Source organism: Aythya ferina (assembly GCF_964211825.1).
Source record: "Aythya ferina genome assembly, chromosome: 25".
NCBI classification, from domain to species: Eukaryota; Metazoa; Chordata; class Aves; order Anseriformes; family Anatidae; genus Aythya; species Aythya ferina.
This window is the reverse complement of record NC_140323.1, coordinates 65,290-92,223: the sequence shown is the minus strand read 5'-3', so window position 1 is coordinate 92,223 and position 26,934 is coordinate 65,290. Positions and strand designations below refer to the sequence as shown.

The following is a 26,934-nucleotide window of genomic DNA, read 5'->3' as shown; positions in this document are numbered from 1 at the left end:
AGCAGTGGTTAAAAAAAAAAAAAAAAAAAAAGACTCAAAGTGAATTGGACTTGTAAATGGGAATAAGGTTTAGTAACATTTTAGACAGATAATTGGATAAACAAAGAGGAAGGATTTACTTTTATTGCCTTCTTGTTTCTTTTTTTAAAACCAGCAAAATATTTTTACCAACCTGAAATAATTAATGTAGTCCCACAAATGCCACGAGACAGAACAATAATTACTGTAATTTCACAAGATGTTTCCCTATATATCTTTCCTTGACTGTTTTGCTCTCTAATTTTATATAACCAGGTATAAAATTTCTTGTTCCAGAAGACTGTGATCAACTCTTGGCACACTTGTATCACACTGATTAATTTCTAGAATTTATAATTGAATATGATTGTCCTATTCATTTGTGGTTGTCCTGGTTTCAGTTAGGACAGAGTTAATTTTCTTCCTAGTAGCTGGCAGAATGCTATGTTTTGGCTTAGGATGAGAAGAGTGCTGATAAGACGCTGATGTTTTAATTGTTGCAGAGCAGTGCTTACACCAAGCCAAGGACGTTTCAGCTTCTCACTCTGTCCTGCCAAAGGGCAGGCTGGGGGTACAGCAGGAGCTGGGAGGAGACAGACCCAGGACAGCTGACCCAAACTAGCCACAGGGGTATTCCATACCATCTGGGGTCATGCTGAACAATATATAGGGGTGGCTAGCCAGGGTGGGGGGGCCAGACTGCTTGGGGTTAGGCTGGGCATCAGTCAGTGGGTGGTGAGCAAATGCATTGTGCATCACTTGTTTCATACACATTATTATTATTAGTAGTATTATCATCATTATTGTTATTATTATTACTGTTATTATTATTTTCCTGTCTTAATAAACTGTCTTTATCTCAACTCACAGGCTTCACTTTCCCATTTCTCTCCCCCATCCCAGAGAGGGAGGGGGGAGGATGAGCGAATGGCTGTGTGGTGTTTAGCTACTGGTCAGTTAGGAACCAGATATCAGAGCTATGTAATCACGTTCCTCAAATGTACAACCTACAGAATACCCAGCCACAGGAGTCAGATATTTTCATTAACTCATCTCAACATATCAAGTACTAGTTAATATTCACTGTTACTGTATTATTATATTGTGTTGATTTATTATATTACTGGACAACTCATGCCATCTGCATGGGAAAGAGAACTTACCTTTTAGGATATAATAGTGTTTACCTCTCTAGTGGGAGTTTTCTTTGTCTCTTATGTATGGTACTGCTTCCCTAAGCTGTGTAGCTGAGGAAAACAAGGTAAATCTAAACAAAGATCCATGATAAGTTATTAGAAGGTCTTTTTCCTTGATTTTTTTTTTTTTTTTTTTCAGTAAAATAAGCTGCATCAGTTATTAGTACCTCTTACTGCATACAGGGAAGAATCAAATGAAGTAAATTAAATGGCAATAAATCTTGTGTTAGCCAGTGTTTTCTTTGACAGATGGGTAATGTCATGGAGTCTCTGTAATAAATGTATTGATGACATCAAGGTGCAAAAAGCTGCCAGGATAGTGGAAGACAGAAGTAGAATTGCTGGCAGATGAGGGGAAACCTCTAAAAGAATAGTTGTAACTTTAAAATGACATGAGGGAACTATTTATTTATTTATTTATTTATTTATTTATTTTGGAATAAGCATCATAGCATCATCACACACTCAGGATTGGAAATAAATGTCTGGGTAAAATATGTATTGAAGAATCAGGGAGAAACTGCAATTTGAGCAGAAAATCTTGTAGGGAAGGAGGCATATGTACCGCTTGTTATGGACAGATCACAGTTTGTAAGATGAGCATGATCATTAATACTCATATAGCCTTTTCTGCTCCTCAGGAAAGATGGGGTCTACTCAGGAACAGTCCAGACCCAGTTTAATCTCTCTTATTCCTCTTCTGAATTGTAAATACAAGATAACTCCATAACATTTCCTTTATATATCCAACGTATGTATCAAATTCAGAAATCCTTTGAGAACATGACTTTGCTTGTGGTGGTGTTTGAATGATGTTTGAAATCACAGGATTTCTCTTGCTGCTGATGTTGGTTCATATCTGGTTTTCTTTTTAACTTTCACAGGTCCTTGAGAATTAAGCATTTCTGGCTATTGCCATGGAATTTGAGATGTTGTGGGAGAGTCACTGTTCCCAGATCACCACCAGTTTATCTTTCTACTCACATTTATGTTGAGTGTTTATGTGCCTGTCTTCTGTATACTTTACAGATGTGCCTTGTTGCAAACATTTCAGTAGATACAGATCAGTCTTTTGTCTGACTCAATATGGTGTTTTAATGCTTTTAAGGTAAAGATGTTTTTTAGTGCTGAAATTGTGAACATCTATCATCCTTTCCTGACCTGACTACACAACTGATGACTGCCTGCTTCTCTTGATCATGTACAGGGAAGGACATAGATAACCCATCTGAACTGTGCTTGTTACTGAACATTTTGAGTTCTTTTTTTCTGAGCAGTAACTTGGTGTTGTTGTTTATTTATTTATTTATTTTTTAGTGATGCCCCTGAATTCTAGATTGAGCTCTGCTATATCTCGGTGGAACCTCCAAGTTTTATGGTTGGACTAGATGATTTTGTAGATCCTTTCCAGCCTTGTGTTTCTATGATTCCATGAAAGGTGTTCTTTGGTGAAACTGTTGATCATCGTTTAAGTGTGTATTGTATCCTGCTCAAGAAGCAGCTTTCATATAATGACACCTTGTATAGCAAATGTTTTTAAAACAGTATCCTCTATTTTGTAGGGTTTGTTTCTTTCAGGATAACAGGGCCCTCCTATATTTGCAGGGGTTAGGGATTTTTGCTCTTTACAAGAGTTGCAAAGTGTTTACTAAGACTTTAGCTTCCAGTTTAGGTAGAGATACAGTAAAAAGAACCTTGCAACTGAATTTAAGATCCTCCATGGAGAAAAAAATGTCTGAAAGCAGCTTAGTTCTTTGCATTGAACTGTTCAAGTTGAACTTCCAAGTTTCTAATCAAATTCTGAAACCAGATGGAAGGAAAATGTGAGGAGTAATACAAAAAGTATGTTGCAGAGAAGATCAAATGGAAGAAAGAAGATGAAAATGTTCTCAATTGACTGCAGAGTTCCTTCACGAACAGCTTTATAGGAGAATAACCCTGTTCATACTGCACCTTTATTCCTTTATTTTGTCTGGAGGTGTACACATGAAACAAAATAGCCTTGTGCAGTTGGAGGGAATGCATTGCAATGTTGCTCATGTCAGCATTGAACAGCTTTAATTTTTTTTTATTATTATTTTTTTTATTTTGTGTGTGTATGTGTTACTGATTTCGATATAGTTAATTAACAGGCTTTCTGTGATCTCTAAAGGCTTTGTTTACTGTATCCTTATCTGAGAAAAACAAGAATCGAAAACAAGTGTCTTCTCTACTGGTAAAATTTTGTTGTGATTTCTTTTACTTTGAAGCAGTAGAATGACTTCTGTGCTCTTGTATGGAAGAGCAAGAGTTAGGAGATCCAACAGCTCAAGAAAGAGAAGGAAAAAAAAAAGAAATCACTCTAACGAACAAGATGTGTCCTTATTCAGAGAACGGGAATACCATTCTTTCCTTCTTTGGGGAATATATGAGCAGAAAAATGAACTGAGAGACAATAACATGAGTGTCGTCAAAGTATTCCAAAAAATAGCTGAGACTTGTGCAGATGCCAAGTCTAACTTTGGCTGATTCTCTTTTAGGAATTTTGTAGAGCAATTTTCAGAATTCTATTAATACAACATGCAAATATACTTCAGACACTCTGGGTCTGCGCTGTGGGAGTAAAGTGTTTTTTGGTGATTTTCAGAGGCCAAGAACGTGTATGTTTTTTGAAACACAAACTTTAATCATATATGTGAATTGAAGATGTTTAAATGTTACAGCACAGGGAAAGAATCACACAGAATCACAGAATGTTAGGGGTTGGAAGGGACCTTGAAAGATCATCTAGTCCAATCCCCAAAGGGGATTGTGAAAGGGGAGTGAAAAGAATATATAGCATAAGTAGAACCAAATGTCAGACGTAAGAAAAATAAAATGATGAATATTGGTACTTTTTTGGACTACATGCCACAGTCATGGACAGTAGCAAGTACCTTTGCTGCCTCTGTATCCAGGATTCAGAGTTTTATATAAACTAGTGTTCTGCCATTCTTTGTATCATAACAGCATGCCCCATGGTCTGTGCTGCCAGCAAGGTGAATGCTGGCATTCACCATTTAAAATAGCAAAAAGTTGCCCCATCAAACACTATCATTTGTTGATAACATATTATGTTATCATTCTTAACATACCAACTGATCTGGTTTAAGGTGGTTAACAGCATATATATCAAAGATATGGCAGGATGTAAGACCTGTGATACATGCTAATTATGATATATAACATATATAATAATGGATGATTGTAATGATACATGCCATGACAGGAAACATCATGAGAGGTGAAATGTCTGTGTCTTGTGGTTGATTACTTTCTGCAGCATTTTACTTCCTGTTATGGTAGGTATGTGTTATGGAAGTGAATGTACATTGCTGGGTTCTTCTTTGTAATCCCTAATGACCTCTTTCCAGTGTTGAGGTGAGTTTGTCTTCCCAAAGATGAATTTGGGAATATATCCTCAAGCTTCAGTTCAGTTATGAAAACATGGTGTTTTTGGTCATGCAATGAATAATATTGTATTCTAATTGCTTTCATTCTAAGCCTGTTCCAGAAGACAAAGATTTGTCTGAATATCTTTGATCTATGTGTTCCAGAGGCTAATCAAATCTGTTATTGTGGGATTATGCCCATAACTTAATAAATGGTAAATTGCAGTTGACTCTTGGTGACCTCAAAGATGTCTTGATTAGCATAATTTAATATTTCAGTTGTTGGTTAGAATATTGTTTCCTGCTGTATTCTTCATTTTTCATAGATTTTGAGATTTGATGGTAATTTTTTCTGCCCCTTCTCCCCCCTCCCCCCCCCCCCCCTTTTCTGTAAAAACATAAGAATTATTTCTTTATTGAGTGACAAAATACATGCTGTTGATTAGGTTCTTCAGATCTCATAGATCTGAGACCCATAGGTGTTTTACTGTGTTCTTTTGTTTCGGGCTTAAATTGTATCCAGAGCTTTACCAGCTATTAAACAAGAATGTATACTAGCTTTTTTCCTTTTGTAAGTATCTGGTTTTGGTCAGAGTTGGAAACGGGACTAGTGAATCCTTTGTTCTGAGTACAACAGTGTTGTTCTTTTTAATGGTCTAAACATTCTAGTAACAAACCCAAAACTTAAATTGCATTGGCACTATGGGCAGCATGGAAGTATCACAGAGGATTCTTCTGTCAGTTAAATCAGAATTATATTTCTATTTTCTTTCTGCTACGGATATTACCTAACTTCAAGCAATTGCATTTTTCTCAGGAAAAGATATTGTTTTTGAGTACATCAAATGTGTAGACATGGTGCATATGCATCTCATGGTGCCCAGTTTATATAAAATGGGGTCCTCAGTTGTGCTGGAATATGTTTGAGTGGATGAATAAAACCACCTCTTGGTATTATCATGAGTGGATATTTGTTTTCAAGAGTGTAATGAAGAAAAAAACACCTTTAAGGTGGTGAGTATATTAAAAATGTACGTTTCTTTGAAAAAGGAGAAAAAATATGTAATGCTCTGGAAGTTGATTTATATTCATGGTCCTTTCATCCAATGTAGAATAAGTGAGATGTATTAGTGGAACTAACTGCCTGAGTTAATTCTTTTAAGTAGCCATTGAGCTTTTACAGTTTTTACATGTTACTTATCTAGGGGTATAAAAATAGCCCATAAGGATATTGCCAAGTCATACTAACCAGCCTCAAGACCTCGGTGTAAAAATCCTCTCACGTTCACTTGTACTCTTTGACAGTGAGAATATTGTTGGCTATGCAGAGACATTCTCTGTGTGGTCAGAGCTGGCACAGTATGCTGAGGGCATTTTTTCTCCTCCAGTATAGCTCATTTTAGAGCTGGCAGTTTGGATAGTGTGGTCCAATACAAGATGCTGAAATGTTTATTTGATTCCTTGTTCATTCTTTTCTTGTGAAAGAGCATAACTTCCTCTCTTAAATTTATGCAAAAGGAAGAGGCTAAACAGAGGCTTAGATACTTTAATAGTAATACCGAAATCCTTTTTAGGGTCTAAAAGGGGAATAAATTGTTTTTGGCAAGCTTAACAAGATTATTGGTTTCGCTGCTATTTGCTCAAATGTCCTCTATTTTTTGTCTTGGTTTTCTTTTAACTCCTTCTCCCACAGCCATAAAATCAACCATTGTTCCCATGGATCTTTAAGTTCAGCACCTCTTTCTAGGGCTGGATTGTGTACAAAGGCACCATCATCATCAGCTTCCTAGTTCTTGAGAAAAGTGGTCTCAGCTGTATACTGTTACTGTTTCAAAATACACCTCAGATAAAGTCTACACCATTGTTTGTAACATAAGTTAACATGATTTATCATGGAGAAATGCCATGCCATTCTGCTTATTCTATCACACTGAGAAAATAAATATGAGACGTTTCAGTTTGACCTCTGATTTAGAAACAAAGTGAATTTAAACACTGAGAATAAACATAAAATGAAGGACATACATTTTGAGAACTAATAACTCATTCCTACATACTCTGGCTTTTTATCTTTCACTATTGAATAGCTTCTGGCTTATGAAGAACATTTTGTTCATTCATGGCAAAAATAGGAATGAAAATAGCAGTTAGCACTGCATCTAACAATAATTTAACAAAAATACTGAATTAGGATTATCCGTGGTCAGTGGCAGATAAGGAGGTTTCTCCAGATTATTTCATATTTCAGTTTCTCATGTTTTATGGTTTCTAAAGGGCTTTTGGTAACATTCCAGTAAACAGAGTATGAGGAAAAGCTCAATAATGGTGTCTTCTGAGGCAGAAAGGATATTCATAAACATACTATCACAAGGGGACTATAAGAATATATTTTTAATGAACTTCTAACCACGTGTGTGTCAAGCTTTCAGACATAAATTATTATTTCTGTGTTATGTGAATGTGTGCATATAGCAACTTTGCTGTTCAGAGCAATTTGGAACAGGAAGACTGAAAATTGATAAAACTGATGAAGGGGCTACAACACCTGTGGTAGGTACACCAAGGTTCAACACTATGCAACTGGCAAAGTAGTCTTTGGGCAAACTGAAGGCAAAGGCAAAAATGCCTTTGAGGGTAGAAATGTTCTGAGGGAGAAGTGTTACAGAGGTATGTTCACTGAAGTGTCATCTATGCACGTAGGATGATTCCAAACCACTCTGTGGCAATAAGAAAGAGAAAACCAAAAGGGGGCAGGAAAAAAAAAAAACAATGTTTGGAAGTGTTGTTCTAGACTAGTTGGTGAGAAGAAATGCAGCAGGCTAGGTTTAAGTACTGGAAATTAGGAAGGCAAAGTCTCTAAGGAGCTGAATTGTAGCTAAGGAAGTTGTGTTCTGCATTTGCTGTCTCATTGGTTCTTGTTGGCAGACATACTTCAGTAAAAGCATTTTACCATTTTGTTTTCTGTCTGTTCACAGTGGAACAACTTGTGGCCTAAGCTGGGTATCAGACCTAAGTCTTTCTGATGTACCTGAGAAGACACCAAGGGAGCCTATTAGTATCACTACAGATTTTTAAGTTGGGATGGAAATAAATTCTCTTCTCCCCAGCCTATATGCTGTGTGATTCCTGAGAATGCGAAAAAGGGATGTAGCTGTACAGTAGCTGTTCCAGCATAACTCTGCAGTGAACAGAAAGCAAATCTCAATCTGGAAGTGAAATGTGAGCACAGATGGAAATGTTTGTGGTTATGAAAGTATTTGGATGACAGAATGGGTATGCCTGGCATCCAAATCAATTCACTCACTGAGTTCCCTTTTACCTAGTAATAGTGGCCCTGTACTCTTGGTACTTCCTTGTGGTGGTCTTGACCACAACAGCTTGTCTCTTCATCTTTTTTTCTTCGCTGTAGAAACCATTGTATATTGGGCAACAGTCACTTCCCTCAGCCTGCTGGTGATGCTCTGTCTAGTGCAGCACAGCAGAGATGCTTCCAATCTCATGCTGTATTTGCTCTTTCCGACTTCCAGTCCCTACATGCTTACATCTCCTGTTTGAGCACTGAATGAGGAGTACAATCTTTTTAGCTAAGTATTTCCTAAGGGCTCTTGAAAGTCAAAATCTAAAGGGTCAGGAGGAAGAATGTTCTGAGAAGCAGGTTAAGTGAAAGCTTCCTGTTCTAGTGTCCACATGTACCTCCTTATTCTTTGTTTTCTGTTTCAGGACTGTCATGATATTTGGGTTAAACAGAGCTGAACCAAATGGCTAGTGTTAGAGATCGTGATCATGACTGCATGTTTGCATGATGCTCAGTTCTTGCTGAAGTCCCTTTGGAGCGTTACTTCCAGTGAATAGACCATTCACTCTGCAAAATGCAGTCATAGCACGATGTATTTTTTTTAATGTCTTCTTGTAAACTTTCTGTTACAGGCATACCACAGGCACACACCTCAGGAGTGTTGATTAGTGCAGTACTTTGTCTAAACATTTTCCCACTGGATCCAATCCAGTCTGGGATTGCAACTGTTGTGAGAAGGCAACAAATCATTCTGAGAAGTATCTAAATTTGCACCCATTGGTCAGAGCAATGTTTATGAACAGACAGAGTCACATGACAGAGGAGAGGGTACTCTTGAACCCTGCTAGTAATATGTTCTAAAAAAGTACCAGAGCTCCCTTTTTTTTTTTTTTTTTTTTTTTTTTTTGGTATGAGTAAACCACAGAACTACGTTTTTCTTGTTTGAACAACCCCTGGTAGAATGTCATGGGAAAAAATGCCAGGAAAGCAACTGGAGTCAGCCCAGAAACATTTTCGATGCTCATAATTACTTTATTTCTTATAACAAACAACAACACAAACAAATCAACAAACAGCCTTTTCAGAAATTTGCATATTCTTTGAAAAAGTATTTCAGGGCATTACAGTGATTGAGACATAGTACCTATGTGAAAAATGCAGATAGGAAACCGTAAAGAGTAAAATAAATGCCATGTGTATACATCTTTTTCCCTCATTTTCAGTCCTATCTCAAAATAAACAACAACAACAAAAAACCACCCCACAATGTAAATCATTGTTTACTTTTTATACAGTCACCTTTGTATCTAGTATCTTGTATCTACAAGATACTTGAAAAGGATCGGTCTTGCAAAGAGTTGTATTTAGCATTTTTTTTTTTCTCTCAAACGACCAGAGAAAATGAACAAGGAGGTCTCATAACTCCTTGGGCCCCTTTGAACACTCTGGAGTGTTGCTTCTGTCCTCCGTTTCTAGGTTGATTATAATTTAATGTTGTTGGTGACACAATCTTCTAATTTCAGGAAGATGTATCTTAATTAGATTGAAATTTGTGCATTTGTCAGTAGCCCTGAGCTTATACAGCAGTCTGCTACTCCTGGAATGGCTGGCCTTAATTTTTATAGTGCCATTCTCCTTGTGCTGACTCTGGAAATTGTAATCAGAATAACTGATCCAACTTACAACATAGCAGAAAGCCTTTAAGATTTTTCAGAACTTTCTTCACATGGTTTTCCTTCCTGTGCAGAAAACAAGGAGGAAGCATGAAGACTTCAGCAGAATTGTGCCAAGTTTACTTGCAAGTAAATGAAACATTTTTTTTTCTTCGTGTGTCAGTAATTAGTCATACTTACCTGGCAAGTAAGAAGATGATATTATCTGTTATAGATGGCTTTCCTGCATCAGCTGGTAGCTAGCAGTCTTGTGGCAAAATCTTGCTGCTTTTTTTCTGTTTTCTTGAACAGCTTTTGCAGTTCAGTGATACATTAGCATGTAGTAATTTGAGTACTGCTGTTGGCAAATTGGGTGGCAAGAGATGCATATTAGATAACTGTTGAAAATGGTGTTAGTGTGCAAATGTTCTAAGTGTAGCTTATCTATTAACTTGCTTCAGACATATGAAAAATGTTTTTTCATAATGTTTTTTCAGGATAACAATAGCCCTTGCAAAATTTTCTGTATTTTGCTTCAGTAATCTGCTTTGGGAGCACACTTTGAAAGAGAACTTGACTTTCTAGGTTGAGTGAACTGGACTTCCATCATTAGTCAATAAAGAGTCCCAGTTTAGAAGAGCATTTTCCCATTAAATACTGCCTTTCCTATGTTATTCATTACCAAAATTTATTACTAACATACTAAAATCTCCTCTTTGCTCTTTTCTGTGTGTTTTTATTTTTATTTTTATTTTATTATTTTATTTTTTTGTTTTATAAGCTAGGAACTAGTGGAGGACAATAGACTGACACATTTTTCACATTCTTGTCACCATCAATTCTTCATCTGACCTAATTACTTATAGCTGTTCTGGTTCATAATGTTTTTTAATCTAAGCCTCTAGTTTTACTGTTTTAACTTTGTTAATTATATTTATGGCTAACATTTCTTATAATCAGTGTCAGTTAACAAAAAAGCTGTTGATAAATTCCTATAATTTTTTTCCTGGTCAGTTTTTGATTGTCTTAATAGGAAGTTGTTTTTCACAACTTCCTGAAAAGTATTGCTAACTTGGTGTGGGAAAATTGAATAACAACTTGGGTCTTACAGTTCTAGGTTTGGAGTAATGAACATTGTCTAGTGACTTGAAGACACTTTTTCATTGTTTACCTATTCAACTGGTCATTCCTACCCCACCCCCACCCCCCCTTAGAGTTTAGTGCAGTCTATTCTCCTGTAAAATACCATCCCATGCTGTCTAAAGACTCACAGTGTGCATGTTTTCAGAAGCTTGAATTCCAGTCTGCGTGAAGAACCTTTAACTAAAGCAGTCATACATGGATGATACACTGACATGAACACTTTCTGCCACCTAATTTTTTCCTGTGCATCGTAGACTCATTTAAGTTGGAAAAGACATCTAAGATCATCTAGTCCAACCTTTAATCTAGTACTGCCAAGTCCACCGTTAAACCATGTCACTAAGCTCTACATCTGCATGTTTTTTGAATACCTCCAGAGATGGTGACTCAACCACTTCCCTGTGCAGCCTGTTCCAATGCTTCACAACCCTTTCAGTGAAGAAATCTTTCCTAATAACCAACCTAAACCTCCCCTGGCACAACTTGAGGCCATTTCCTCTTTGACCTATCATTGTTGCTTGGGAGAAGAAACCAATCCCCACCTTGCTATAGGCTCCTTTAAGTTAATTGTAGAGTGCATTAAGGTCTCTTCTGAGCCTCCTTTTCTCCAGGGTAAACAACCATAGCTCCCTCAGCTGTTCTTCATAATGCTTATTCTTCGGACCCTTACTAGCTTTGTTGCCCTCCTTTGGACATGCTCCTGCACCTCGATGTCTCTTTTGTAGTGATGGGCCCCAAACTGAGCACTGTTTGTGAGGTGCAGCATCACCAGAGCTAAGTACAGGGGGACGATCACTTCTCTAGTCCTGCTGGCCACGCTATTTCTGATACAAAGCAGGATGCTGCTGGCCTTTTTGTGAATCAACACTAGGTGAGTGATAAGTTTGAAAAAGAAATATGGTGGATTTTGTGCTCTGATTCTGGCAGGTAGTATATTATTTAAAAGTAATTCTTTAAAAGAAAAATCTATATGCATTTGTAGTAGTAATCCATTTAACTGTTTTAGGTGTGGACGTTTTTGAGGGGATTTTTTCTTCTTTTGGTGTAAAGCAAGAGAATTGTTTTCTAGAACAGTTCAGTACAAACATAGCAAAAGAACCTCGTGCCCCATCCTGGTGACTGTAATTGTATTGAGAATGTAGCGTCCCCATCACATGAACAACAGGTAGCAAAATGATGACTTTCCTGATCAAAGGTTGTAGTGGTTTTACCCAGCTGGGCAGCTGAGCTCCAGCACAACTGCTTTCTCACTCCCCCTCCTAAAAGGGAAAGGGGGAGAAAATACAAGGGTTGAAATAGGGACAGGGAGATCACTCAATAATTATCATCATGGGCAAAACAGACTCAGCATAGGTAGATTACTATAATTTATTACCTATTGCTAACAAGCTAGAGCAGTGAGAAACTAACAGCAAACTAAAGGCACTTTCCCCCCATTTGCCTTCTTCTGTGTTCTCCCCCTGAGCAGCATAGGGGAATGGGGGCTGTGGTCAGTCACAGAATCACAGAATCACAGAATTTTCTAGGTTGGAAGAGACCTCAAGGTCATCGAGTCCAACCTCCAACCTAACGCTAACAGCCCTCCACTAAACCATATCCCTAAGCTCTACATCTAAGCGTCTTTTGAAGACTTCCAGGGATGGTGACTCCACCACTTCCCTGGGCAGCCTGTTCCAATGCCTCACAACCCTTTCAGTGAAGAAGTTCTTCCTAACATCTAGCCTAAAACTCCCCTGGCTCAACTTAAGCCCATTCCCCCTCGTCCTGTCACCAGGCACGTGGGAGAACAGGCCAACCCCCACCTCGCTACAGCCTCCCTTGAGGTACCTAAAAAGAGCGATAAGGTCGCCCCTGAGCCTCCTCTTCTCCAGGCTGAACAAGCCCAGCTCCCTCAGCCGCTCCTCGTAGGACTTGTTCTTCAGGCCCCTCACCAGCTTTGTCGCCCTTCTCTGCACCCGCTCAAGCACCTCCATGTCCTTCTTGTAGCGAGGGGCCCAAAACTGAACACAGTACTCGAGGTGCGGCCTCACCAGAGCTGAGTACAGGGGGACGATCACCTCCCTAGCCCTGCTGGTCACACTGTTCCTGATACAAGCCAGGATGCCGTTGGCCTTCTTGGCCACCTGAGCACACTGCTGGCTCATATTCAGCCGACTATCAACCATCACTCCCAGGTCCTTCTCTGCCTGGCAGCTTTCCAACCATTCCTCTCCCAGCCTGTAGCTCTGCTTGGGGTTATTGCGCCCCAGGTGCAGGACCCGGCACTTGGCCTTGTTAAACTTCATGCACTTGACCTCAGCCCATCGGTGCAGCCTATCCAGATCCTCCTGCAGAGCTTTCCTACCCTCAAGCAGATCGACACACGCACCTAACTTGGTGTCATCTGCGAACTTACTGAGGGTGCACTCGATGCCCTCGTCCAGATCATCGATGAAGATATTAAAGAGGACCGGCCCCAGCACCGAGCCCTGGGGGACGCCACTAGTGACTGGCCTCCAACTGGACTTGGCTCCATTCACCACGACTCTTTGGGCCCGGCTATCCAGCCAGTTTCTAACCCAACGAAGCGTGCGCCAGTCCAAGCCAAGAGCAGCCAGTTTCTTGAGGAGAATGCTGTGGGAGACGGTGTCAAAAGCCTTGCTGAAGTCAAGGTAGACCACATCCACAGCCTTTCCCTCATCCACCCAGCGCGTCACTCTGTCATAGAAGGAGATCAGGTTCGTCAGGCATGACCTGCCTTTCATAAAGCCATGCTGACTGGGCCTGATCGCCTGCTTCCCCTGCAAGTGCTGCATGATGACTCTCAGGAGGATCTGCTCCATGAGCTTTCCTGGCACTGAGGTCAAACTGACAGGCCTGTAGTTTCCCGGGTCTGCCCTCCGGCCCTTCTTGTAGATGGGCGTCACGTTTGCTAGCCACCAGTCGATTGGGACCTCCCCCGATAGCCAGGACTGTTGATAAATGATGGACAGTGGCTTGGCCAGCTCCTCTGCCAGTTCCCTCAGTACCCTTGGGTGGATCCCATCCGGCCCCATCGACTTGTGCACATCTAAGTGCCGTAGCAGGTCACTAGTCCCTAGTGCTTTGTCTCTGCTGCTCCTTCATGGTCCCTCTCTGCCACTGCTCCAGTGTGGGGTCCCTCCCACAGGATGCCATCCTTCAGAAACTGGTCCTGCTTGGGCTTCCCACAGGCAGCAGCTCTTCAAGAACTGCTCCACTATAGGTCTGTACCATGTGGACTCTCTCTATGGGCTGCAGCCTCCTTCAGGCCAGATCTGCCTGCTCCAACGTAGGCTCCTCCACAGGCTGTGGCATGGAGATCTGCTCTGCTGCGTTACCCTATGCACTGCAGGGGGAAAGCTTGCTTCACCATGGTCCAGGGGAACTTCTGCTCTGGCACCTGGAGCCCCCTCCTACACTGCCCTTGGTGCCTGCAGGGCTGTTTCTCGCTCCTTGTTCTCCCAGATGTTGTGGTGCAGCAGGCCTTTTCCCTCCTTAACATTAAGGATGTGCAGCTAAGGTCACCACTGTTTTCAACCATTATGAAGTTGTTTTGCTCTTTAACACCAATCTAAGCAGAGGCGCATCCATTCTTCCAATGAGATGTTGGTCCTCTTATAATTCTCTTACGCTTTGAAAAACCACTGAGTACTGTCTCCTGGCCAGATTGGAAGTGGGATAATTCTGTCTTGTATTTTCTTAATTTCAAGTCCCTCTACTGACTGCTGCTTCCAGGTGTTCTGCTGGATAGCTTTCTTTAAACTGCTTTATAATAGTTCTTCTATATTTTCTTCCACTGTGGGCAGTGACATCGAATCTTCTTTAGTTCTTGCTAGTTTCGTTTTATATAGAAGTTTGGATGAAGGGTCCTACTGAAATGTTAATGTGCAATCTTCAGTGGTTATACAGATCGAGTGCTGGAATTCAAGACTGTGTGTCAGGTCCAATGATTGTTATAATGCTGGAGTTGCCTTGCCAGAATAGCCTATTTGTAGGAATATAGAAACTGATTTTTCTAGAGCTAAGAATACATAGTAATTTCGTCACAGAATCATCATAGAATGGCTTAGGTTGGAAGGGACCTTAAAGATCATCTCATTCCAACCCTCCTGCTACGGGCAGGGGTGCTACCTAATAGATCAGGTTGCCAAGGGCTTCATTCAATCTAGCCTTGAACACCTCCAGGGATGGGGCATCCACAGTTTCTCCAGTCAACCTGCTCCAGTGCCTCACCACCTTCTGAGTGAAGAATTTCCTCCTAACCTCTAATCTGTCTCCCCTCTTTTAGTTTAAAGCCACTCTCTCAATTTCAAGCCCTACAAGCAAGCTCCCTGACAGTGGTGTTAGTTGCTCTAATGAAAGATGTTGCTTATTAAAGAAAGGCTTGTAAGGGTGCAGCATCTATTGTGCTTCCCTTTAATCACATTTGAACACTTGATTAGATAATCAAGAAGCATTGTTATGTAAGGGATGAAAGGAACTATTTAGAGAAAGCGTGACTATTTTGTAACTAGGCTCTTCCTCTGTCAATGTCAAAACTTCCTATCTGTATTGCAATTGAAATGAAAGCAATCAGGGCAAGGCCTAACAACGAATAACTTGCTTGCAGGACTGAGCATTACAATGAGCTTTTGGTATTCCAGGTCTTTGGCATCAGCTCAGCAGTGGGAATGATTGCATACCCAGTAAGACTTCAGACACATCAAAACAAAACTGAAAATCACCACCAAAACAAAACTGTAATAACAGTGGTGATGAGAGGATGAGTTCCATGTTACGGGATGGAAACTGATTGTGGTTTTTGTAGCTCTAAGTCTGGAATACTAGATTCTGCAATTAATGCTGGGATCAAGATCCAAGTGTGAATGCACCAAACTGTCCTTTTCATGCTTTTTCTATCCTCCCTTTTGGGACCTTTTTAATTATTAGGCAATAAATGTTAGTAACAACATATTTCACTGTCACGTATTATGAACCAATAGTCTAATTTCAGTCTTGGAAGTACAAAATTAAAATCAGCTGAAGTGGTAAATGTGGAATAAATCACATCAATATCTGTCAGACTATAAAATATTCTCCCCATCAATGAACAGAATAAAAGTCCAGATTTATAATAGTAATTAATAGGTCTTCCAATGGCATCTGTTTGTCTGTTATCAGATTGGGTGTTAGAGGCAGGAATATACTTTAAGGTGTAGCAGAGGAACTCTAAGTGGTCTGGCTTATGGAAGGTATGCCAGCACTCAAGATTGCTTTAAGAAGAAAGTTTCAGGGCTCTGTGAAGAAATGCCAAGTTTTGCACATTTGGAATTACCAAATGCAATCCTGAGACACTGCTTCAGTTGCAGTTCTGTTATGTCAATGGTACAATAATGGCATTCACCAGAAACCTAGAAATCCAGGATAACTATTGGCTTCCTTTTTTTCCCTAGTCACACTGCGTCATGTATGGTAAAGAACAGATTTGTTACCTTTGTACATTGCTTTCAGGCTCCCAAAGAACGTAGGCATGACTCTGCTCCAATTCTAAATTCCTCTCTGCTTCACAGTGCCGTGCTTTTCACACACTGAGCTTTTCCTCCATCTCTCCTGTGTTGAGTGGGAGGTGGTTGCCACTTTTACTGTGTTCTGCTACTGTGTTAGAGCATCTGATACCTGTGTGGCCACAGGACAATCAAGATCCTGTCCTCTCCTAGACCTTTCAGCTAACTGTCTATTCATGCATATATAGCAAAAAATAATGTTCTGAAGGGGGTAAAACATTCTTATTGGAATATTGATGTCCCACACCATAACCGCCTACTAGAGGGGGCTGAAAAGTGACATATGAGTGATTATCAGGAATCGTCTTTGAACTATTGCCTTCTATGTCACAGACTGGCAATGTCTTACTAGAAAGCATATCTTACCTAGATTTTATTATTTTCCATTGGCAGTATTTTATGACAATACATTTTCTCTAGAGATTTACTCTCCTTTGCTGTTTAGCCTGGGGAAGCAAATGTCAGGCCTGTTTTTCTCATTAAAAAAATAAGTGTGTGAGTAAAGGCAGGGGCAAAAGTGTGCCCTCTAGAATTTGGAAGAAACCTGGCTAAAAATCCTTAATGGTATTTGTTTTGAAATGGTTTCTGCAGTGGATAGCAGCTCTTCTTCCAAAGGAAACAGTGAGAGAAAGTACAGTTTTATCCAGTGTGCAGTGACTTAAACACCCAGCACGAGTCCCAGTCTCCACTATGTACTTCTAGAAATCAGTATTCTCCAAAGCACAGGAATTATGAGCCCATGGTTATTTTGGGGCTTCTTGTTGAGATACAGGCTTAGTGTTTTTTTCTATCACGCATGAGAAGATTTGCCCCTATGTCAATGCCTCCTTGTCAAAATACCACCTCAAGAGAATTTTTACTTCTTAATTACAAGGCTTGTGAAGATTTTTTATTTTTATACGTATATTTACATTTACAACCCCATCACTTTAATATAGCTCTTAAGCAATGAGCTGTAAAATGCCATTCCAATTCAAAAATACATGCATCTAGACTCTGCTCTTGTATAGACAAATGTTCTTATTGGAATATTGATGGAATTGGAATATTAAACACAAAAGTGTTTAATGAAAATATTTTGGCAATTTTAAATTAGAAATTTATCTAGCAACATTAGAAATTTATCTAGCAACACGCAGAACTAGTGTTCTCTACCTGGAATTCACTGAGGTGATTAATGATAGAAGACTAATACCTTTATGTATACTTAGTAAAACTGGAAGCAAGTTTTGAAGGGTCTTTTTCAGTCTTTTCGTAATTGTTGGAAATATTTAAATTGAAAATAAACCTACAAGGTTTTCACAGTAAACTGGCAGGCTATGTGATGAAAAACTAGAAAAATGTGGTCTTTTTATAAGATAGTGGACAAAGATTGTTCAATGGTCCTGTGAACATTTCAGAGTTGTAGGGCTGAACTGAGACTAAGGTGGACATCTTCTGAGGGGTTCTGCTGGTAAGTAAATTGCAAGCACAAAAGGTTTCCAAGAGAGTTTAATAAATAATGAAGTTCTTTCTGTACTGTATAAACTATAAATACACCATGCAGTCATTTATAACTTAAAATAATTTACAAGCTGAGGTAGGGGGGTAGGAGGATGTTGTCATGGGGTTTAGCTCCATTTCAGGGTCTCCCCGACTTCCTGCTGAGCACACACACGCAGGCTGTGTCAATTCGAATAAACCGCCAGGCTGCTTGCTTGCCCTCCATTGTCAGTGCTTTGACAAAGGTGTGTGTTGTGGTGCAGTAAGAGTTCCAGTGCTTCGCATCAATCCCTCGGCACCCACTGGAGACTGGCTTAGGGTCCCTGCACTTGGTCTCAAAAAAGTACTGTTTAAAAATGTTGTTGTTAATGTTGACCTCTCCCAACACTGTCACCTCTTTGCCTTTGATGTCAGTGGCTGTGGTTTTGTCCCCAACCCACATGCTGACACTGTCACACACTGAGAACTCTCCCCGGTGCAATACAGGATGCGCTGTCCTCTTGGTCCTGGCAGTCCTGTTGAGAGAGACTGCACTGCTGAGCTGTCCCATATTCTGTCCTTTCCCTGATACTGGAGGGGGCCGTGTACTGAACAGAACCCGAGGAGACCGGAAACGCTTCTTCTTAAATAAACTTGGGTCCATGGTAATGTTTATATCTTCTCTTCTACCTATCGTCCAAGTAGAGTGGCTGTGGGTTGTCTGTGGAGCTGCCTTGGAAATGTGGTGTCCGTTACTCTGGTGGGATTTGGGTAGGGAGTGTTCTGCAGGATACTCCAGTGGAGCATTGTCTTCTGACTTTGGAGCTGCCTGTGTGCCGATGAAAAAAGCTATAATCAGAGTGTAGTACAGCATGGACATTACGCTATGCACCTAGAATGAAAAAAAAATGTAGTATTACTGTAAGCCATGTTGGCAGAAACAGATGCTGTTGCTGACAATAAATTTGTAAGATACCCAGGATCATATAGATTTCATCAGGTATTCATGTGGGTGCCAGATGTTGTTCTTCTGGGATAGCTCATTCAGACGGTATAGAAGTTCTTAATAAAGTGAGAACATTAGAAAATAATAGCTAAATTGTTATTAATTCCTCTGGTATTTGTTATTAGAACACTGTTTATGAAGGACTTGTTTGGTATTATTAATGTGGAGACCATATGGTGACAGCATGTTCCCAGGAGTAAAATCTCTAGTGATTTTTGGCAATAACCTTGTTGGTCAGGGCTGGTCTCTTGGCTGCATATACCCTCTAGAGTAGTGAGAACAGAAGCAGGACTTTGGCTAAAGTAGCTTGTCCATTTAGTTCATTTGTCTACAGGTGTGTCCTTTGGGCTAGGGTGGGGACCACCACCAAGCCATTATTTGTATAAGTGGGGGAACCCCAGTGAATCCTGCCATTATCGCACACTCACGGCCACACTTACCTGCCATGTGGACATGCCCCAGCACTCTGGCTGGCTCAGCAGCCTCCAGCAGCCTCCATCTATCCCATCTGCCCTTTCAGGACGCACCACATTGCTGATTTTGGGCAGATAAAGCCCAGGCTCCTTCCCAGAAGAGCTCAGACATCACATGTCACAAGGGCAGATGGGATTTGTCCAAGTTCAGGCTGCCTATTAGGACAAATATGGGTATTACATAGGAGCACCATGGATGATAGGCTATTTTTGGTTGGTTTCTTAGGTACAGCATAGCTAAAACCATTGGGGTCATAGTTCTGGTTATATAGAGAAACACCATCCTTTTTTTTTTTTCCAAAGTTCTGTGAATAAGAAGTTGCACAAATGTCTCTGTATAGTATATCTAAAGCCAGTGCTATTCTTCCTTTGGGGTGGAGAATATGCATGTTTTTATGGGTGTGGAAAAATGTTAAGACAAATATCTAAAACATCTTGAAGAACAGTATAATGCTGGAAGACCAGTAGCAGTAATACCTTGTTAGGTTAATTACCATGCGCTGGCTAATTCAGCTATGTGCTAGGTGACAAACGGGTGGCAGGCATACTGGGAATAAGAGAGACTCAAAAAGGATCTGAAATTGCAGCTAAAAGCAGACATTATATTTCCTCTGTGAAGAAATAGTAAGTAGACACAGTATAAACAGAAAAAAAAAAAAAAAGAAAAAAAAAAGAAAAAAAAAAAGAAAAAAACCCTTCAAGCCAGGCTTCTCCCCTGGCTCAGTGCTTTGTTTTGCCTGACATGTCTCAGCTGGCCCTGAATTACACTGTGTCCAGCCAGCAGGCAGGCAGCTGCACATAAACTGGACAAACAGGGTTTTTCAAAAGAGGAATTAGACTCCGCAATTTCACTGTGATTTCCCAGCATGTTTTAATGTTTTTCCTGGGTGTGGGTCAATGACAATTGAAGTTCCCCCTTTCTGTTCATCTTTCTCAGACTAGAATTCAAAGCATCACTAAAGCACTCACTAGGACTTTAGCTTTGCAAGAACACAATCTTGTAGAAAATGCAGAACCCTTAGATGTCCCATAGGATCTCATGTGGATACTTTTTATCTTGGACAAGAGCTGAAATGAAATAAACAGCTGTGTTTGTGCAGGGCTGGACAAGCATTTAAGAAATCAGCAAGAGATGCCAAACAGAGGTAGTGACTGAACAGTATAAAGATGTTACAGTCCCTCCATCAGGGGGACAAAAGGAGACAAAGTCCAAAAGCCATATTAGCAGATCTCTCTGCAACCATTAAGCTGGAAGATCTGGGAACAGTATGATGATAAGGAGAGTCAAATCTCTCCCACAGAGAAAACCTTTACTTATCCAGCTATTTTAATTTACTTAAAACAAGTCTGAGGGTTGCTGCTTACCCACATGCTGCTCATGCTTGAGCAGTCATCATTATCTGTATAAGGAAATAAAGCTGGGTGTAGCTCAATAACTTGGCTATGCACAATTCAAAGTGTAACCCCTTGTTCAACAACCAAATTAAAATCAGATGGTTCATTACATCTCTAAAAAGTTAGCTTTTCCAACAGAAATGTTAATGGAAAAGGTTTGCAGAACATACTCCAGAAACAATTTAGGCATGCCAATAGCAGCCTCAACCTATTGTGTTTACATATAAAACCTGTTTTTATTATTTCCTTCTATAGGATAGAGGCATAGCAATGCCAGCAAAAAGCTCATTTCTGGTTTTGTGCCATACCTTTGTTCTCTGAGCTTCTTTCTTAGGTTGCATATGCTAACATTATTGTTCTAAGGCCATTAACACAAAACCAGAAAGAGACAGACAAAATGTAGTTGGAATACCTGGTAGTTTTCTTGAAGATTCAAAATCGAGTCTTTTCATCAATTATTACATTAGTGGAAAATGAAAACCAAACATATTTAAAAAGTGGATTAGTCTTGATGACAACACAAGCAAAAATAAAAAATAAAAAAAAATATGTGTGTCTTAAGACTGTTGGGATTGTGACTGTTTTTCTGACATGTACGTATATTTTAGGGGCTGTTTTGGGGGATTATTTCTAAACTTTATCTTGTGCATAACTACTGAATCCTTTAATGGTGCTTTCTGAGTGTGTTCAGAATGTGCAGCCACCTGAGCTTCCAGGAGATGCATAGCTGCCATTTTTAGTGCTGGTAGTAAAATGTTTGTCACATTGGCCACAAAGGTTACCACGAGTCTTTTAATACCAAAAATGCAAGAACTGTACTAAAACAGAGGATGTTTAGTGAGCACTGTGCCATCTAAGCAGACCATCTCTCATTATACATAAACATTCCCCGCAAAAGGTGCGTATGGAAGCACAATAAGAGAAGAAAGAGTAAATGGAAACTCCCATTTTAGCCAGATAATAGCTAGCTAGCAGATATCAGTGAAGCAACTCATTTAATATTTCAAAGAACTAAGCATTTCCCAAAATAATAAAATTTCTAAAAATAATGCAAATTCTCTCATCTTCACTCTTCAGAAGACAGATCCATATTTTTTTTTTTTTTAAGTTCAGAATGACAATTCTCATTCTCATTTATATGTTAGTTAAGTGTCTTGCTACCTATATTTATGTAAACATTTCTGATATAGGCATTTGGGCTACTGTGTGATACTGATAATATCTTATTTCAGTCTGCTCTGAGAAAGTGCATGTGTTGTGCTTACCTCTGAGTATACTGCACAAAAAACTGCTCCCCAGAAAGGTCTTTATTTCATCCAGATGCTGAGCTGGGCTTGGCTGCAACATGCCATCAGGCCAGTTTGGCAGCGTAGCTGAGTCTGGGAGTTGCTTACTCTGCGTTCCACTAGAAGTAGAAGTATTTGTTTCAGTAATTAGCCAGCAAATACGTGTTTTCAGTACCCTTCCCCACTTGATAGCAGGAGTTCAGGGACAAATTCACTCGCTTGGCTTTCTGAACTGTGCTTTTTTGATTTTCATGGTGTAACAATTGTCTAAGTGCAGTTCTTGACTTTCAAAAGCACCATGTTTGTAAGACAGAGGTACCTTTTTTTTTTTTTTTTTTTTTTTTTTTTTTTTACCTAAAGTAGGTTGCCCAGACCTTTATGGTACCTGCAGGAGATGAACCTATCTGCGTCCTATCCATTCCTGTGCTCTGCACACATCTTAATTATGGCCCATGCCTTCTATCCTTACGACGATGCCCTGAATCCTGGAAGTCCTTTAGGGATCCTGAAGGAGGGTTGCCAATGTGCAACCTACTATACATTCTGAACAGTCAGTTGCAAGTAATTTCAGTTTATCCTTTAAGTTTTTGTTAAGACATACAGTGAATGCATGTAACATTTCATACAAAATACTATCTACCAACAGGAGAATTCCAGCTTCCCCACCCACCCCATCACTGTTTGAGTTGTGTATGAAGAAATGCTGTTGCAAAGTTCACTGGGCTGTTTTGTTATAGCATTGCTTTTAGTGAAAGTGAGTGGAGAAATAAAGTACGCAGATCAGAGGGATGAAACATCTCACAAGTTATCCAGTGATAGTGATGGGACTCTGCTGATTGTTTGGAATCAGCACTGTTTCAGTGAAGAGATGATGCCTAAAGTCTTTCATTCAGACATGGAAAAAAGAAATTCTAATGCTCTTATTCTGCCAGACCAAAAAAACACTCTGTGCTAAGAGCTAGTGAATTGGTCAACCTCAGTGCTGGGTGTCTGCAATTTTAGGAAAAAACAGAAAATCAGTGTTCTGCCAAAAATAAAACTTGGAGACCAGCTTGGGATGGTGTTATTGGGTGAGAAATAAGCACGTCCTTTACTTGATGAAACCTCTTAATCAAGACATTTGGCAAACTAGCATTAGTGAGGTAAAAAGACAGGAACCATGTTTAATTTCTGGCTGCAAGAAAATGAGTTATAATCTTTCTGTTCTATGCTGGCTTCCTTTTTTTCAAGAGTATTCATGCAGGAATCAGGTGAGAGGTGAAGACGTACCTGAGTCTCCCTGGCTTAGGAGAGAATCTGAAGACCTTTCACAGGACAAATGCCTTAGAATTGATGTGTTTTGTTTTTTTTTTTTGGTATGTGATTCAAAGTGAGACCAAATTACCCATTTGCCTGGGATACTCTTTTCATTGAGGCAACAGTTCTATTTAATGTTTTCATAACTGATGTAGACGATGGACTTGTATGTATACTAAATAAGTTTTCAGACAAAAGTAGGAGGAGCTATCAGCTCCCTCAAGGGGAGAGAGGCTTTGCAGAAGATCTTGACAAATTAGAGGGCTATGCAATCACCACCTGTATGAAATTTAACAAGAGCAAGTACTGGATTCTGCACCTGGGATGGGGCAACCTTGGCTGTACATAGAGACTGGGGATGAGAGGCTGGAGAGCCCTGTGGAAAGGGATCTGGGGTACTGGTTGACAAAAAACTGAATCTGAGCCACCAGTGTGCCCTGGCAGCCAATAGGGCCACATGTGCCCAGGGTGCCTCAGGCACTGCACTGCCAGCGGGTAAGGGAAGGGATTGTCCTGCTGTGCTCTGCTCTGGTATGGCACCAGTGCAGAGTAGAGCAGGTCAATCACCTCCCTCAACTGGATAGTAGTGCTTTGCTTGATGCACCCCAGGATATGGTTGGCCCTCCTGGCTGCCAGGGCACACTGCTGGCTCATATTCAGCTTGCTGTAAACCACAACCCCCAGGTCCCTCTCTGCGGGGCTGCTCTCCATCGCCCGGTCTGTATGTATAGCCAGGGTTGTCACACCGCAGATGCAGGACCCAGTAAGGCTCAATTCTTCCAATTAGCTTTTGGTAACTGTGTGATCTGAATGTTGATTGCCACACAGTTTAGCTGAATGTGAGTGTTGTGATGGGGTGGAGAGCACAAAGTGGAAAAAGACAGTGGAAAACCCTTTTCTTCATTATTCATTTGTTAGAGGCTAAAGCTTTGTCAAAGCTTTTGATGGGAGACTTGAAAGACCAGGAAAATAAACGAAAACCTGGTGAGGCAGTCAGTAATTAATTCCATACTGCTGTGTTACAGTTCTACCAGCATGAAAGTGAAAACTGAGACTGAGCCTTGGGTTTATAACAGGACAATTCAGACACCTCACATAGGTATTGATATATATTATATATATATATATATATATATATATATAATACTGAGCAGGTGGGAGCATCCCCACCATTGAAGCTCCAATTATGTATCAGTTTTATCCTAGGCACTTACTACTTGGTGCACACATTTTTGATCACAGGCACATTGGAAATACAGTTTTCTGAGCTAAAATGATCTGTTTTCTTTATTCCCCCAATTACACAGAAATACCTAATTACTTGTTTCTTATTCCATGTGCAATTCACACTTTATAGAGAGACAGAATCAATGTAGCGATATTAGAGTTCAGAAATGGCAATCCTACCTACACATTAATTCTCTGAAGATTTCCATTATATGGAGTGGGACCAATATTATTTGCTTTACATTTATATGTGTTGTTGTGTCCACAAAAAAATCTTCTGCTGATGTAGCCAATCTACAGCTGTGTATCTATACAAGAGACTATGGGATTTGTTTAAATCAGAATTAAGTTAGGTAAAAATGGCTAAAGCTCAATTTTTGGAATTGTGTTGTGCTGATTTACCATCTTTATGTATTAAATTCAATTTAAGAAATGAAGCGTTAAGGTTTGAAATGTCTTTTAATACTCATATGTTTTCAAACCCACTGAATTAAATTTTTTTTACATAGGCTTTTTACACACATTGGAGTCCTCAAGATACAGACAGTTTGTTTAGATGTGGCTAGGAGAGAAAAACAAAAAACGGGACTCTTGAGATGAATACTATCAGCTTATACTGCAGTATTCTTAAATGAAAAATGCAAGCCCTACAATGATTTCCAATCCATGCCATTTCAGCAAAAATGACTTGCGGAACATCCAAATATACATTTGGTAGCCAAGAGTAATTAGGCTGTTAAATCACAGGAACCAATGATAATGTGTGAGACTTACCTGTCTCATAAGTCTTGAGGTTCTTTTTTTTTTTCCTGACAAGGTAAAGTGAAGCACTAGAATTGAATTGGTCTATTAATGTAATATTACTATCCATAAAAATTAGTAAGAATGAAGTATATTTGTCTGTAATACAGAATATTTTTGGTACCTTATGTTGATGGAGGAAACTGTACAGCTTTCTAATTGCACAGTCACCAGATTCCATTAAAGGAGCTCCTGTGCTTGTAAGGGAAGAGATAAATTAATGCTCAGTTTGGCTCAAATACAGCAAACAGATACTTTTCTGAATAGAAATAACCATAGGCAATAAACATAGGCATAGAATGTTGTAGTCTAAAGGATGATACAATTTGGAATGTTGTTTTCTGTCGTTCTTAAAGTTGTTGGATTTCATGGTTGTGCAAAAAAATAAACAGAAAGCAGCACATTTGAATCTTTTTGTCTTCATGATTTCATGGTTGTGCAAAAAAATAAACAGAAAGCAGCACATTTGAATCTTTTTGTCTTCATGATTACAGAAATGCTTATGTATTTTGAACTTATGAAATGAAGCACATTTCAGAAGTGAGCTCCCTAGTGCAAATAAGATCAATACTTTCAACTCTCATGCAGTTCATGCAGAAAGTGTGGAAGAACAAGGGAGTATGCTTGTGAGAACAGAGTCCCCAAAGTATCTGATAATATTTCTCCATTTCAGAGCTGAGGAGTGGTTGCTTTATACAAGAATGGCAAAAGAAGAGGTTCATACTATATTGGGTTTGAAGTGAAGTTTGTGCAGTTCTCTGTAATTACACAGTATGGGGAATGTGTGTGGTGGTAGGGCTACTTTTAGCTGATGATTTGCAGCTGGTAAACTGCCACTTATTTTCTGATGTTATTTGCAGTGATGGATTATATGCTTGGCTGTCTATGCAACAAATAGGATTACAGAGGTCACCAAAACAAGCAACAAGTAGTGTATTACTTTTATATCACTGCTTCTGGTTAATGGAGAAATGAGGGAGGCAGTTGATGCTGAGGTTGCTGTTAAAGTGTCTACTGGCACACCCTCACTTTGAACCAGTAACCAAATTAAGATTTTGCAATAGCAATGGAGGGGAAAAAAAATTCTGAGACCTGGAAGGCACTGAAGGGAATCCTTAAGCCATTATGACTAAGAACAGTGTCAGAGACACTGCATTTCAACTTTCTCTTGATCTTAGCTATGAGCAAGAAAATAAGAATTTCTAATGGACTCAAGATTTAATTCCTCTATTACATCTACTGTGACTCATGCTGTCAATTAGAGATTTATGTATACTGAAGAGCCATTTGGAACTACCTGTGTCTCATGAACTTCCTTTTGTTCTAAAGGCCTCTAGTACCAAAATGCTCTGAGTATTTATAGGGAGAGCAGTACACTGAGAAAAATGCTGCCCTGCAGCAATTATCATACATCGTGTCACCATGATCATCACCATCATCACAGGATGTTCTACAAACATGGACCTATCTGCTTCTAGATTTCTGATTCAAGTTTAGTCTAGGCAATGATAATAACAAGAATGCTTGATAGCCTGTGATGCTTGTGTCCATTTTGGATAGTTAAAGGAAAAGAGCGCTATGAATGATGATGTGCAGGGTGATGTGGAGACACCAAATTGGAAACTGATAAGGATTTGGAAAACTTTTGTACTTAAGCTTTATTTCATGCTTATTGGGGCATAAGTAATGGGAATGGCTCATCTGCAGGAGTCTAATTTTGTCACCGCTATCC

The 26,934-nt window shown here is 39.7% G+C and overlaps 2 protein-coding genes and 1 long non-coding RNA gene across 28 annotated transcripts in view; 1 reads left to right on the top strand and 2 right to left on the bottom strand.

Moving 5' to 3' along the window:
• The window catches only part of LOC311423725 (uncharacterized protein), a 126,375-nt gene that overhangs the window by 37,570 nt on the left and 61,871 nt on the right, over window positions 1–26,934 (top strand). Inside the window, exon 4 of one of the 23 annotated variants that reach the window (XR_014685831.1) lies at window positions 2,099–4,854. The exons of 21 other annotated variants lie outside the window; for them this stretch is intronic. The gene's annotated coding sequence lies outside the window, so the exon portion shown is untranslated. Of the gene's footprint in view, window positions 1–2,098; window positions 4,855–18,262; window positions 18,384–26,934 lie in introns of those variants that run through there. One more of the 23 variants, XR_014685829.1, reaches the window with a different exon arrangement.
• Window positions 8,931–10,735, bottom strand: LOC311423775. The gene is made up of 2 exons (XR_014685853.1): window positions 9,773–10,735; window positions 8,931–9,658 (listed from the first exon to the last, which is right to left on the bottom strand). It is a non-coding gene; the product is annotated as an uncharacterized lncRNA (long non-coding RNA).
• The window catches only part of NGF (nerve growth factor), a 29,110-nt gene continuing 19,906 nt past the window's right edge, over window positions 17,731–26,934 (bottom strand). The window contains exons 2-4 of one of the 4 annotated variants that reach the window (XM_084498093.1): window positions 21,858–21,997; window positions 19,165–19,353; window positions 17,731–18,547 (exon numbers count right to left, since the gene is read on the bottom strand). In XM_084498093.1, coding sequence (XP_084354219.1) covers window positions 17,879–18,547; window positions 19,165–19,179 — 684 coding nt within the window. In that variant the 5' untranslated portion in view covers window positions 19,180–19,353; window positions 21,858–21,997 and the 3' untranslated portion in view covers window positions 17,731–17,878. Of the gene's footprint in view, window positions 18,611–19,164; window positions 19,354–21,857; window positions 21,998–26,934 lie in introns of all 4 variants that reach the window. The other 3 variants (XM_084498090.1, XM_084498091.1, XM_084498092.1) reach the window with 3 other exon arrangements.